Raw genomic sequence first — 15348 nt, 5'->3', positions numbered from 1 at the left:
ATTTTACATTTTTCAAAAATATAAAATTGCAGAAATACTCATAAATGACTTCAAATTGCAGGTTTATGTAATTTCTTTCCATTCATAACTAGGCTGAGGAGAGTGTGGAATGGCCATCAGAGACTGACACAGCTTCCCCCAGTCCCGCGGGCAGCAAGCGAGACTCCATATTCCTCTTCCACCGCTACAGCACGCCTGACATCCTCAAGCAAAACGGAGAGGTGACCCCCAGCACAGGTGAAGGAGACGCACAAGAGACGACGGCCCCCGATGAGGTCCCTGAAGAGGAGACCTTGTTCAAGCAGGGAATTGAAGACAGACTCCTGATGAAGGACAGAAACATGGGCAGAGCACAGAAGAGAGCCGTGGCTAAGAGAGTCAGTTCACTGCTAGACGATCTGAATACAGAGCTGGAGGAAATGAGCAACGCAGAGACACTGAAGAAGCTAGATCTGCAGATACGCCAGCTGAACGAGGTCCTGAAGGTCAGATGGGTGTAGACTCATTAGAAAGATCTATAAATGGATGCATAAAAGAAATAAGTGATCACTGTTTGAAAGGGTTCGAGAACATGTCTGGGATGTTTTTTCACCCCAGAATCAAAAATAAAGAAATAATTTGTTTTAAAGACTTGAAGGCATATTTTAGAAAAACTGTTATATTTTTCAATAATTGTTCTGACAACTAAACACATCCCCACCTAATATTCTTATTACTTATTTAATGATATAGAATAAGAAATATTTCTATATTTAATATTGAATAGATATTTAATATAGAAATATTATAACAGTATTTCAAATATATTTATATTTATGTTTTGGGTAAAATGTACTTTTGATGTTTGATGTCATATAATGAAGGTGCTCTGTTGTTCTCTATGCTTTTTTGAAAAATGTTTGTTTGCTGTTGTTTCATTGACTTTGTTCTTCATTTTCATATTTCCTGATGTTAGAAGGACCTCGACCCTCCACAGATGCCTTCGTCTCAGACACTAGCAGTAGAGGAAGAGGAAGTGCTGGGCAGTTTCGACTTCCTCTCTGCAGATTGTAATGAAGATGAAATATCAAATATGGGCAGCATCAGACTCGGGTACACTGGGTAAGCCAAATCATCTTTAGCTGGTGTGAATACCTCAAAGAAATATAAATAAATATATATATATATATATATATATATATATATATATATATATATATATATATATATATATATATATATATATATATATATATATATATATATATATATATATATATATATATATATATATATATATATATATATATATATATATATATATAGGTATTAAACCCTTAGGTTTGATAATATAAAAACATCAGTTAAAAAAAAAAAAAGAAGAAGTTTGTATTGAGCTTGAATGAGTGCACGCAAAGGCACATCTCTCTATGCAACAAAAGGCAAGTTGAAGTTGCTGCACTGACATGTTAAAGGAGGCTTGAAGTGCCATCTTGTGGATGAAGTGGGGTAATGCATGAAATGTACACGCTCTCATTTATTTGTCAGGAAAAGCTCAGTTAATGTATTTAGCAATCTGATATGTACGTGATGTTTAATTGCCTTTGCATGGATATGATATTGCACAACTTTTTCATATAAAAGTATAAATGTATAACATGGTTAAAGTTTATGACAAATATCAATTCAGGTTAAAGTGTGAGATTAAAAAAAAAATTGACATAAATATTCAAATATTTTTAGTATTCTTTATTTTGATCCATTAATTAAATGCAAATATCAATTCAGGTTAGAAGATTTTTGATACATATATACACATACAGTGTGTAATCTTCAGAATACATATGTTTTATTATAAATAAATAAAAACATTTCTCCACAGGATTGGTTCCTTTAACGAGAACACCATGAAAAGCATGGGTCTGTTATCTCAGGATAAAAACTCTCGGTCCTCAGAAGACACGGGTGAAGGAGAGGTCAGACAGAGAGGAGACGCTGCAGTAAAGCCGTCACTCAGCACAGGGGTCTACAGTCTGGATCTAGCTCTTGAAACCCACCTCAGTGTCTGCACGGTGCTGCTGGGGGTGAGCAGTCAGTCCAACCAAACCTTCAGACAGTTAGCAACACATATTGTTACTTTGTATCTGTGTAAGTTCACATTCGGTCTCCTTCCAGGCTCTGAAGTCCTCTGACTCTGATCTTGTGCACAAAGACTTGATGGAGGAGCTCTCACGGCAAGTTGACATGCTGGAAAAAATCGCCACTCTGTCACAGAGGATGATAGAGGAGATCTCAGTGTCAGAATGTAAGTAGAGCATAAGAATCGATATACAGATCCCCCCCCCCCCAAAAAAAAAACAACAACAACACGCTAACTTTCCAGATTATAGCAGATCTTTTTCTCATGCCATTTAAGGGAAACACTAGAATATGCAATGATGTTCTGTGACTGTTCCTTTATACTGCCGACGATCACAGGCTCTTTCCCGTGTCAGTGTGAAGCGCTCTAGATTCATTAGTCATGTGTGTGGATGTGTGTCAGTGTTGGCCAGAGCTCCTAAGGGGATTGAAGTGTTCTGGAAGGAGTGCTGCGAGAGTGACTCGTCTTTCTGCTGCTCCACGGATGTGTTTCTCAGGACACTGCGCAAACATTACATCCACAAAGTCAAAGCCAAACAGCCAGGCCAGGCTGATGCAGGTGGGACGCTCTGTTCTGTTCTAATGCTCCGGAAGAATCCACAGACAGGCCAGAATGGATTAGAATAAAATAATACATTTTAGAATGTCTTTTATTATATTCTTTCCTTCCAGGCACAAACTACTTAAATATTTATGTATTCATTTCTGCAGGATATTTCACTTCTATTCTATTCTATTCTATTCTATTCTATTCTATTCTATTATATTATATTCAATATGTCCAGAATTTATTTCTCTATGTAGTAGTAATTTATTCTTTCAAATCATTTAATAGGTGAAAATCTTAGCTAAAGCTAAAATTTTAAACTAAAATCCAACAATTTATAAATAATAAATCTATTCTATTTAGAGAATTTCTTTCTTACAGAAGTAATCATGCAGTTTGTATATCATATATCTTGCGTTATCTTTTCTATTTTATTGTTCTTTAAGAATTTCATTCTCACACTACTGAAATCATCTCCAGATTGGCGAATGCATGTCTTCTTCTTGTCTTTTGTCTGCAGTTTTCAGTCAGTTGCTGCATCAGGTGCAGTGCAGCTGTATGATGGCGTCTGTGACTCAGCGCACTACAGACCGAGTGACTGTGTTTCAGCTCTTAGTCTACCTCAGCAGATGGAGTATCACTGACTTTGGGGAGCACATCTCTCTCCTCTCTAAAGAAGGTAACAGCACAGAGTGTTCGCAGACTCATACAGTAAATACAGATGCTTTCAGATACAGATGCGGTTCACTGTGAGTTTACTGCTTTCAGCATCAATCAATCACCCTCAAGGATTCTTCCCAACAGATCTCATTAAGAGACTTCCCTCTGTGTTTCTCCCTCGGATCGGTTTGCTGCAGTGTATCTGATAGCCAGTCTGGAGAGTCCCAAGAGGAGGCGAGCTCTGAAAAAGCTGAAAGGCAAGCGCATCTCTGAGCTGCAGCCGACGGGACGCACCCTCCAGCTCCTGGCCAAGCTACAGACAGACGCCAATCACAAGGTGGCTTCAGCGGCCACGTCCTGCCTCAGCAGGGCCTTGCGGTCCAAATCCTTCAGGGCAAAGGTAGAAAGGACCGTACTTGCTATCAAACACAAATGCTTTTCATACTGAACAATTAAAGGGACAGTCCAACCAACATTTTGTCATCATTTAAAGGAATGGTTCACCCAAAAATGGAAGTTTGCTGAAAATTGACCTAGCCTGTTAGTGAACACGAACAAGTTTGGAGTGCAGTGAATGGGTGCCGTCAGAATGAGAGTCCAAACAGCTGATAAAAACATCACAATAATGCACAAGTAGGCTAATCCACACCACTCCAGTCCATCAGTTCAAACGTTGTGTCTTTCTAAGAAACAAATCCATCATTAAGACATTTTAATGGTAAATAATTTCTTCTGGCAAAACTATAAACCATAATTTTGGAGTCTGTAAACCATAATAATGCTCCCTATGGTGAAAAAGTCCATACTCTTTTGTCTTCTCATATCAAAATGTACTCACATCTTTGTTTTGAACTGTTTTTGTTAAATGTGTTAATGATAAATTTGTTACTTACAAACACACAGCTTTTCACGAGATGTTAATTGATGGATTGGAGTGGTGTGGATTACTTGTGGATTATTGTGATGTTTTTATCAGCTGTTTGCACTCTCATTCTGACGGCACCCATTCACTGCAGAGGATCCATTGGTGAGCAAGTGATGGAATGCTACGTTTCTCATCTACATTTTTGATGGCCTGATGATGAGTCAATTTATAACTTTCCTTTTGAAGATATTTTGATTCCCATTCCCATTTAAACACCAACTAGCTTCATTTTGTGAAAGGTTTCTCTTCTTGTTGACTAATGCAATCACAGTTGAGCATCTTTAAGTGTGGCTTAAGTGTGTGTGATGTAGTTGTGTGTTTTACAGGCAGTGGTTCACTACACAGATCTGCTGAGAAACAGCAACACACATGTGCAGCATGAGGCCTGTCTGGCTCTGAAAAGTCTAAAGGTAAACCATCGAGAAAATAAATTGTTCAGTCTGAATGGATTTATATGGACCTTTTACTGCTACTGATATTTATGATGCTATCAACAGTGAAGAGATAATCTCGTAATCTTAGAAAAGATTTCTATTTGAAATAAATGCTATACCTTAGGACGTTCTATTCATCAAAGAATCCGGAAAATGTTTTCAACATTGATGATAATCAGAGGTGTTTCTTGAATGAATGAATGAATAGAATGATTTCTGAAGGATCGTGTGAAACTGAAGACTGGAGAAATTATGCTGAAATTTCACCTTTGATCACAGGAATAAATTACATTTTCAAATAGAAAAAGTTATTTTAAATTGTAATAATATTTCACAATATTATATTTTACTATATTTTTGGATCAAAAAATGGTGAGCTAAGAAACTTCTTTCTTAGCTCTTAGCTTCTTTCTTTCGAACGGTAGTGTGTATATATGTTCAACAGATCTAGATCAACTAATTTATGTTTGCGTGTTGATAATCTGAGATGATGGGTTGTGATAGAGAGGTTTTGTGGTTCCTCAGGGCTCGGAGAGCGCCGAGCAGGTGGCTGAACTGTGGCGCTCCACAGATGAAGACCTGAGGAACGCCGCACGGGAGACCGTACTTTCCTTCGGTACGTGACCCTGAAGCTGTAACTACTGCAACTGTGTCATGTGCTGCTTTTGTCCCTATATAGGCTGTGTCTACCTTGCTGCCTAGTCAGTCAATGATGTTGTCTTTGTATGAAGACATTGCACAGAAGACCATCTCATAATCTAGAACAAACTTAAGTTTCAGAAATAGCATCGACTACAGTGCTCATTTCTCAGTAAAAATACTGGAATAGTCTATTATAATCGGAATAAAAATAATAAGCATCATATTTGGGTGTGCCTTGCATTCATACTATCAAAATGTAAAAACAAAGTCAAGTATTTATTAAGTACAAGAGGTGCCGGTCACATCCGACTTACATTGTTCTTTCTTAGGCAAGAAAGGTCACATGGCATTCCAGCGTATGGACCAGATCTATGAGCTACAGGACGAAGCTTACAAGAACCTGGAAACAGAAATCACAATCTTATAGGAAGACCACAAATCCAATCTGTTACCTGATTGGATGGTGCTGAGAGACTGTGAGGTTTTGACTGAACACGTTTTATCTGTGTGTTCACATATTGCCAAGTATTTAATATGCCGTTGTATTATTTTATATTTTCTTTTACATAATTTTAAATGAAATATTTATGAATAAACTGTCTTCTGTAGTTCTTATGTATCAAAATTTGTAAACATGAAATATATTGACAATAAATGTAAATAAGAGAACTCTGTCTTGTTCATTAAAAGCATTAAAGCAACCCACATAATTAAACGATTCATTAACTCACAGCTGTAATAACAATGAACAATAACAATGAAAAATACTTCTAAAGCATCTATTAATCTTAAAGACTTACCAATGCATTTAAGGTTGTATGTGCTAATATTATTTAATTGACCTGAGGTAACAAGGAACAGATGTATTTTTATTAACTAAAATTAACAAAGTTTACTAAATACTGTAACAAACATATTGTTAATGCATTAGTAATGGGACCTTGCATGTACAGTTTGTCATGATGATACACCAGGATGCATTGCAATATTTTACAATAATATTCACTTGTAAAATATAATTCTTAAAACACTTTATAAAGAATTTATTTAGATTTTAGTTCCAGAATATTTTTCATATTATTTTGACTATTTTCATTTTTTTTTAAGCTATGTAAAGCCAAAGGTTTTCATGGCAAAAACAGAATAGTTTAAAATACACTGTAAAAAAATAATAAAAATTTAAAGACTGTAAATTTGGTTAACAGTAAGATACTTCATTTTATTTAAAATACTGTTAAATTTAAATGGAAATTTGAAGTTAAAAAAAAATATGATTTAGAGTGAAGAATCATAATCATTCAATAAATTAAATGTTTTTACTGCAAATTAAATTTCCATCTATACATATATAAAACGAAAGTTATTTTGAACTGTAAATTTAAATTTTTTAACAGTGTATGACAAAAATAATTAAACTGAAAAACAAACTGTATATTTCAATTAGATTTTTGTCAGAAAGTTTTGGTAAACCTGGTGATATGACTTTAAATACATCTGTTAAAGAGCATGATGAACAAAACGCTTGCCTGTGGAGAAAAACACTACGGGTTGTTGTATTTGCTTTACCACCGATTCCCCCCCGAAAATGCATGTTTATCTGCCACAGAAAGGAACTGCTTGGAAAAAAACAGTGGGCAAAAAAACATGATTGATCCACACAGCTGTTCTGAGGTTGTTTATAGCATCACACTGTCAAACAAAAGATGATATTTCAGATATACACACACAGCTGCTCGATGTTGATCATTAGAAACTTTATTGAATTAAAAGTGGAGACAGCATTTGAGCTAACTCAGCAGTGCAGAAGCACGCCTCCAGCTCAAGTTGCGTGACAAAACTCATCTGGCGTCGATCCGCTTAACACTTGGACTCATACTGATTATTGACACATGAAGAGAAACCCAAAAATCGCAACATACAAACACGCACACATTATCATCTACCCCTTTGGAAAAATTCAGCATCCAGAAATGAAAGAATGTGCACCGAACACAATGAGAATGGAACCCATGCAAGCTTCAGACGCCCCTGCGCCACAGCGAGGATATTCAAGTCAGGGTTGTTACAGGTTACAGCAGAGAGCGGATGTCGATTTGGGTATAAAGAACCAAAACTTCCCAGCATTCCCAATCTGGATGAGTCCGTGCAGGAAACCCGAGTCTAGGTGCCCACAATGCTGGGGTCGTGTGCTGAGTCCGGCAGGGAAGAATCGTGGCAGTGGTACAGAAAGCAGTTTCCCCAGCAGCTGTAGCAGATGAGAAACAACGCTGCCAGGAAGACTAAGGCACAAATGGTACACGGCTTCCTCTCTAACAGGAAGCTGAGCAGGTAGAAGCCCATGAACATGGAGTGGTTGAACCACAGGGCTGGATTTAAGGGTTTGGGGATCAGGAGGACCGGGAGTAACCACTGGAGGCAGTACATGGTGTCTCTGTGTGTTGGGACGCCTCTTATGAGCTCAGATATCCGACGTGACACTACACAAACACAAATCCAGGGTATATCTGTGAGAGATTAGACTCGGTGTACAGATCCCGGGCGAGGCCTTAGGAGAAAAGAAAGAGAAAACCATTTAATACTCAGAATTCCTAGCTTGTGTTGCAGCACCTTACAAGGCGCCGAAGTCAAAGCATGCGTGTATTTTAAGAAATCGGGCTATTTTTAGTTGCTGGCCTTGTTCTACAGGACAACAGTCTACAAAACATGACAGCACCATTATTTAAGTCACATTTGCCTAGATAAATACTCAGTTCACTTAATGTGTTACAAGTGGAAGACTTAATAAACATTAATCTGATCAAGGACACGTGGTTTATTTTATTTTTTTTCTCAAATACTTTTTACATTCCTTGAATTGACATTCCTTACATTGTTTATACGAATACCGACCACAAAAATATAGTAGTTAGTGTTACGGTACACTTCATTATGGTCATTCAATATTTCAGCTGGTGTTTTTAAATTATTTCATCATCAATACAGAACAGATATTAACAATAAAAACATTGAAATGTTAGCGTGTTGGCTAACCGGATATCTAGCATGCGCTAGCATTTGGCTAGGTGTTAGCACGAAAATAAACCTTCCGAACACATGTGTGAAAATATATGATCCTGGAAGTCTCAAATAGGCAAGATTTAAAGCTTTAAAAGGCTGAAATGATCATGTTCAGACCTGCCATTCTTTAAATCCAATCCCGATCTCGCATGTAAACCGTCACCATTGAGTTCTTAAAGTGATTGCGTAGATGTGTGGATCTCTAAGGACCCGACTGACGGCTGGTGTCCCACAGATGCCTGATTAAAAATTATGTAGCTTACTGTTTCTCTCTCAAAGATGCAAAGATGAATTTTTAGTCTTACATTTATTTAATGGATGGACTTTTACCAAAGTATTGTACTGGTATCAAGGTACCGATAAAAGGTTGCCTGCTATGAATGTATGTACCGTTTTATTTACATGGTTTTCTAGTTGCATCTATGTGTAAAATATAATTGATATTTTACTGTGGCTCCATGTCCAAAAATAACATTGAAGTTTATTGTACCATTCTTGTCCACCATTTACTAAACAAAAACTGAATTAAGGTTGTTTGTCATTAATGTAGTTGTGTTTAATGCATTACTGAAAGGGGAAAATGTGTATCTTAGGTAATAATGCATATTACTGTCTGAATTTTGCTGACATATGCCCACACATTGGTGTTCTTGCTCCACCACCTGGTTTTACTGCTTATAAAGCATCCATTTGTGCTTCCCACACCATTTAAACTGATGGGAATTCATTAGAAAAGCTTTATGAAATGTAATGCTTGTATTTGTAAAAGAGAAATACAAATGAAATATCACAATTTATATTTTATTATGTGTCTATGGTCTCTTGTCAAAAAAAAAAAAATTATCTTAGTAACACTGATGTCTAGGTAGAAGGGGTGGAAAGCAGTGCAAATGTTATTATAATTTTATTTATTTATTTATTTTGGAAAGATGACTGAACAAACTGTTTTTGTCTGAACCAATTAATAATGCTCAGTTCATGTTTAAATTCCAGCACTAGATTTCAGTAGATTCTAATAATTCTCATTTATAAATATGTATTTATATATACTGAAAAGAAAACCATAACAGAGGAAAAACACAGTCTTCCATAAGCCCCAACAGCATGTAAAATCTATCAATTCCAACATTTTAATTTTATAATATTTAATCAAATATAACCTACACCCACATCCCAACAGAGACACCACCATACAGATCTAGTGCATACTTAATATGCACTTCATAACTAACTAATATATGCTTAGACAACGCAACATGTGCATCCACAGCAAGAGCTGTGTTGATATTGACGATTAGTAATCATATATATGGTTGCATTTGCGTTTAAATCTGAAAAATGATAGTGTTTCTATCGCGCATGGCTAAATCTCCCCTCGAGATCTCCGTGGAAAAGGTCTTCTTCCTGTCAGCAGCATCCCAGCGTTACTATGAGATCTGTGGAGCAATCGCGTCTGAAGGTAAGGTAAGCTCGCGCTCTCATCAGTTACATTAATGGACCGATAAACATACTAACGTGCGAGTCAATAAAAGCTCGATGGCGCGCTACATTTCTATTTTAGTTACGCCGATTGTTGAATATTCAAAGTAAAACATTAAACGCTTGAGGTGTTACAAGGTCATATCTGAAACTATAAGCGCGCGCTAATGTGAGCTTACATGGATAAATAATAGCATAAACGTCGCCGAGTTATTATCGCTGTCGAGAAATGAGATTTTACGCGTTGGTTGAAGTCAGGGCCACTCTGGTAAATCATCGGAGGGGAATAAAAATGTCTCTGCACATCTTCCAGACCGTTTGTGTGTTATGGTCTCTTTTGTCAGTAGGCTATTCGTTAAAAAAATTTTCGCGAAAAAAAAAATATTGTAAAATTGAAATGTCAGAAATCCTCTTCTTTGTCAACCCTGTGTTCAGGTGAAACGGGATAGAGAATCTGCAAAAACATTATTTTGATCAAAGAAACAAATACTGTCTGACAATTATTTATCCTTTAATTCATGGCATGGCATTGTTAAAAATATGTGTGGCATGAAGACTGATATAGAAATCTTTTATGATTGGCCTACATTACTTTTGAATCTCCAGTAAATGTAACCTTTAGTTACCCACCTTAGCAAAAATAATGATCATGGTTTATGTGTTTAAAATAGTTTGCAGTGATTGGATGTTGATTAAATTCAATGTTATTATTTAATACATTAATGAAAGGACTAGATCAATAAAGACCAGCTCAGATCATTTTGCTACTAATGGGACATTTTAATCCTTTAATGTAAACACTCATAAAATAGTTGTAAGATCATTGAAATGTCCTTGCCAAGTACTTCTTGCAGAGACAATCCCCTGGAGCTACTTGGGCTTGTATACCTCGCACAAGGGCACAATGTATGCTGATCGCTCTTGGATTGGCCTCGGCAGAATCTAATCTGTAACTTTTTGGTTTAATTTTATCACAGTGCCACACCTCCCCACTATGACATGTTTTTAAAAAGAGAAACAGGCTACACATTGAATGTCATTCCATTGGCAATGTGAATGACTACACAGGCATTTGGTTTTGATGTTAAAAATACCAATTTGGTAACCTTTGTTTTGGACACAGTGTGTAAGGTGATTTGAACTGAAACCACATTTAGCTGTTTTACAGTAGTACAGTTCTTCAGTGATATAGGCCTACCTCAGTTTTAAGATAAAAAGTGCTATAGTATATTGGAATGGACTCTGGATCTGAAAGAGTTTTTGGATGGTTTCATGGTTCAAAATGTAATATTATGTGTTTTAAGGTGAAATAGGAGTCATTTGATTCAACATGAGTGCAAGCGTTGAGTGTCAATGGAGTCTCTGAACGCTGTGGAGCTCCGTGAACTGGGGGATGGGAGCAGGAGAGAACCTCCTCCGTCCTCCTTAGGACCGCAGCCCAGAGCCGGCATCGAAAACGCGTCGTTCGAGGATGAGGATCCAGGAACGAGGATCCGCGTTACCTCCAGAACATCTGGACCTGAGTTCACATCCATCGACTCTCAGTTGAATCCGCTGCCTGTTCAGAGACAAGTGCCATCACCACACTCCGAAGACGAACCTGAGATTGAGTACAACAGCCATTCAGTGGACTACGGGTTCATATTTGCGCTCGTTTTCCTTGTAAGTGGCATCATTTTAGTGGTCATCGCCTACACGATCCCAAGAGAGGCTAAAGTCAATCCAGACCAAGTGACAGCGCGGCAGATGGAGAAACTGGAGATGTACTACGCACAACTCGGCTCTCATCTCGACAAATGTATTATTGCGGGACTTGGTTTGCTCACTTTGGGAGGAATGCTTCTGTCTATTTTATTAATGGTGTCTATATGCAAAGGGGAACTGTATCGGCGGAGGACTTTTGCTAGAAGACCCATGAAATCGTACGGATCCATTAATATGAGGATGAGGCAGTTAGCTGAGGGTGATGGGAGGGAGACGCTTGTGGAATGTGAACCGAACGCCATCGCTGATGCTGTGAACGGTAATCAGGTTCCTTCTGGAACGCTAAACACGTAGCACAACAGAATCAAATTGAGACCTGTAGATTTGCAGTCGCAAAAAGAAATAGTGCTCGCAAGGCAGCGTAAATAACAATTTAGATTTAGCAGACGCTTTTATCCAAACGACTTACAGCATATAATTTTTTTTTACTAGTATGTGTGTTTCTTGGGAATTGAACCCACAACCTTATGTGCTGCTAATGCAATGTTCTACCACTGAGCCACAGGAGCAAATAAATGTTAGATAAGTTTCAGTTTTTGGATTTGATAATCTAAGTTGTGGTTTTTCTGCTGTGTTGCCAGATCTCAAAAAGGAACTTGGCCTAAGAGCAACATTATTTTTATTTGCTTTAAAAATAAAATAAATAAATAAATAAATAAAAGTAATAAAATATAATAATAATTAATTCATAATTAATTAATAGAGAAAACAAAACAAAAACTGATTACATAAAGACTAAATTAATTACTTCAGTTGGCAAATGTATTTTAATTATACCGTTTTATATTAATTTTATTTTTCCTTATTATATAAGGGGGAAAAAAAGCTTTTTTTTTACTCATCATTCGGTATAGTAGTCAGAAAATAAGTCTAAAAAATGGCACCTTTTGACTGTCCATATTTCTGAGCTACTCTAGGGGGCCAAAAAAAAATCCAAATTGTGTATAATAGGTGGCCATGGCAACATAAGGTTATATAGAAAAAATACCAATCATGATTCGGTATGCAAATAAACACAAGAAAAAAAAAACTAATTGAAATTTTCCAGTCAAACTGTCAGTTAGATTTTCACACTTTAATCTTAAATTGAAGTAATTTCTTTAAAAGCTAATATCAGAGTAGAAATGGATGCACTCTCTTTGGTTTAGAAAAAAACGTAAAGACAAATATTCTTATAAAGACTTACCATGACTAATCAGCCTTCCTGGCTTCGATGAGTCATGACTAAACAGTTTTGTCACAATGCAAAGTTTTCACACTCCTAAAATAAATTTCATTTTCTTTGTACCAAAATATGCATTCTATTTTTTTCCTTTCAATTCTGGAGTAAAATGTAACACGTTTTCATAAAGTAACCTGTTCATGCTGCCTTGCAAGCACTGTCTTCATATTAACCGAGGCTTAGACAAACACACAAAAACACAATGTGACGGGGGAAACCTCAAAAGACTGTTGAAGGAATGAAAGCACAATGGTGAAGCGTCATAATAACTCAACATGCTGCAGAACAAACCGCCATCAGCTACTCTACAAAACTTGAAATAAATGTCTGTATAATATATAACATCTCTAAAGACACTATGAGTGGAATATATACAAGCTACTATTATCCAAGGATGCAATATGCCTTAAGACGTTGCAAATGTTCACCGTAAAACACATTTAGGCTTGTTTGTATTTGTATACTGTTTGTGTTTTGTATATGTGTCACACTTACTCGTTGTCGTCAATCCATGTTCTTGGAGTAGAAGAGAATGTACTGCAACCAAGGGAATAGACATATGAATGCTTAACGTTTTAAACAAGATATCTATTTTACAACATCTATCAATATGGTAATTTAGTAGATTTGTGCTAACAATTAACAAAAATGTGAAGTTTTACTGTAATGGTGCAATATGCATTAGATTCCAGTAGAGAAATATATATTTCCATATCAATGTCCAGGCTACAAAGTTGTTGTCTTCTCAATGACACAGCAGAAATATGCTACTGTATGCTTTAAGAATATGCTCATCACCCCTATTAAAACAAAGCTATTGTTATAGCACATAAGCGGAAGTTCATGTGCACCTGATCCCAGATGAAGCCGTCCTCACTGGATTGGTTTTTCTGCTGATGTAGTAACTACACTGTTCAAAAGAAAGATTGTAATCAAAACTAAGCAGAAACCTAATAACAGCAGATGTATTACAAGTCTTAGATGTAGTAAAGATTATCCTGCAATGTTATATTTACGGGTGTATCCAAAATACATACCCAGTATATTACTCTGTGTAGAACAGCTTTATAATGGCATTTAAAAAAAATAAATAAAAAATCGAAATCCTCAGGCCATCTGAGATTTAGATGAGCTTGTTTCTTTGTCAGAACAGATTTTGAGAACAGAATGGATTCCCTGCAGTGAATGGGTGCCGTCAGAATGAGAATCCAAACGGAAGATAAAAACATCACAATAATCCACAAGTAATGGAAGTAATCCACAAGATGCATGTTTATAAGAAACAAATCCACTATTAAGCAGTTTTTAACTTCAAATTGTTGTTTCTGGCTTAAAAAACGAGTTCTATATTCAGAATATTGCTTTAAAAAGTCATCTTGTTTGAATCAGGAGAGGAATGTATACAGATCAAGCACTTTTTACAAGACAAACAGTTCTAAACAATTATGTGGATTTTGGTGTGAGAGGATAACATGGGACAGACTTTTTTTTTACTGGAGGAAGCATTTCTATGGATTATGAACTTGTATTTTGGCCAGAAGTTAAGATTTACAATGCCTTAATGATGTATTTATTTCTTACGAACGTAGCTTTCCACTTCACAAGACATTAACTGATGGACTGGAGTGGATTATTGTGATGTATTTATCAGCTGTTTGCTCTCTCATTCTGACGGCACCCATTCACTGCTGAGCATCCATTGGTGAGCAAGTGATGGAATACAATTCTCCAAATATACTCTGATGAAGAAACCAACTCCTCTCCATCTTGGATGGCCTGGGGGTTCAGTAAATATTAATTTCCGGATGAACTGTTCCTTCACTGAAACTGGTAACTCATAAAAAGCTAGGGAAAAGTGCACTTCTTAAAACATGCAATTGAGCATTTGGGATCACTGTATAATAAAGGTGATTATGATTTTGTTTTTTTAAATATATATATAAATGTTTAATAATGGTTAATGAGAGCACATTATATCAGAGAGAGAATATTGTCACATACCTATAATTTATTTCACGTGTTAAATATTCTTTACACAATATATTCACATTTGGCAGTGAAAGTCTAAAGATTGTTGGAACTTTACTAAATACTGTCCTTTGAATATTTGGTGGTGTATAAAGTGTGATGGGTTCAACTCAAGTGCTTTTTGAAGTGAAATGGACTAGTTGTAATGTTTCTTTGATAAACTGCCCAATTATAGTAAATATTTCTGTCATTTATTATCTGTAAGATGTTGGTTATGGTGTGATGTAAAGTTACAAGGTGAAGGGAAAGTGGTATGTTGCTTTCACGTCTTCAATTATGTAAAATTTTGTCTTGTAAGCACAGGGGACCTACTATTGAGCACACTAAGCATTTATCCTACACTGAATCTGTGCTTTTGGTCACATTGCTCATGAACAAGCCTCTGCATGTGAAGGTCATTTACAGACAAAAGGAAATGCTTTTCATCATGACAGCCTAAACTGAGAAAGTCGCTATATTGAGAATAGAATAT

At 36.3% G+C, this 15348-nt stretch overlaps 3 protein-coding genes across 4 annotated transcripts in view; 2 read left to right on the top strand and 1 right to left on the bottom strand.

Annotated features, from left to right (window-relative positions):
- Positions 1-5995, top strand: part of ripor3 (RIPOR family member 3) — a 33224-nt gene extending 27229 nt beyond the window's left edge. For both annotated transcript variants that reach the window (XM_052559579.1, XM_052559580.1), the window contains exons 14-23: positions 93-485; positions 956-1101; positions 1862-2063; positions 2155-2284; positions 2522-2677; positions 3186-3344; positions 3523-3725; positions 4577-4660; positions 5210-5300; positions 5656-5995. In XM_052559579.1, coding sequence (XP_052415539.1) covers positions 93-485; positions 956-1101; positions 1862-2063; positions 2155-2284; positions 2522-2677; positions 3186-3344; positions 3523-3725; positions 4577-4660; positions 5210-5300; positions 5656-5753 — 1662 coding nt within the window. In that variant the 3' untranslated portion in view covers positions 5754-5995. The remainder of the gene's footprint in view (positions 1-92; positions 486-955; positions 1102-1861; positions 2064-2154; positions 2285-2521; positions 2678-3185; positions 3345-3522; positions 3726-4576; positions 4661-5209; positions 5301-5655) is intronic.
- Positions 5996-7063: 1068 nt separating this feature from the next.
- Positions 7064-8642, bottom strand: LOC127958978 (bladder cancer-associated protein). Its single transcript, XM_052557973.1, has 2 exons — positions 8501-8642; positions 7064-7871 (listed from the first exon to the last, which is right to left on the bottom strand). The coding sequence occupies exon 2, from the start codon at positions 7748-7750 to the stop codon at positions 7487-7489; it is 264 nt and encodes an 87-aa protein (XP_052413933.1). The 5' UTR covers positions 7751-7871; positions 8501-8642; the 3' UTR covers positions 7064-7486.
- A 927-nt stretch (positions 8643-9569) lies between these two features.
- tmem74b (transmembrane protein 74B) overlaps positions 9570-15348 on the top strand; it is a 6675-nt gene continuing 896 nt past the window's right edge. Inside the window, exons 1-2 of the mRNA XM_052558386.1 lie at positions 9570-9842; positions 11167-15348. The exon at positions 11167-15348 is cut by the window's right edge and continues 896 nt beyond it. Of these exons, the coding sequence (XP_052414346.1) occupies positions 11216-11920 (705 nt within the window). The 5' untranslated portion in view covers positions 9570-9842; positions 11167-11215 and the 3' untranslated portion in view covers positions 11921-15348. The remainder of the gene's footprint in view (positions 9843-11166) is intronic.

This window comes from Carassius gibelio, chromosome B6, assembly GCF_023724105.1.
Source record: "Carassius gibelio isolate Cgi1373 ecotype wild population from Czech Republic chromosome B6, carGib1.2-hapl.c, whole genome shotgun sequence".
NCBI lineage: Eukaryota > Metazoa > Chordata > Actinopteri > Cypriniformes > Cyprinidae > Carassius > Carassius gibelio.
This window is presented reverse-complemented; position numbering and strand designations above follow the sequence as displayed.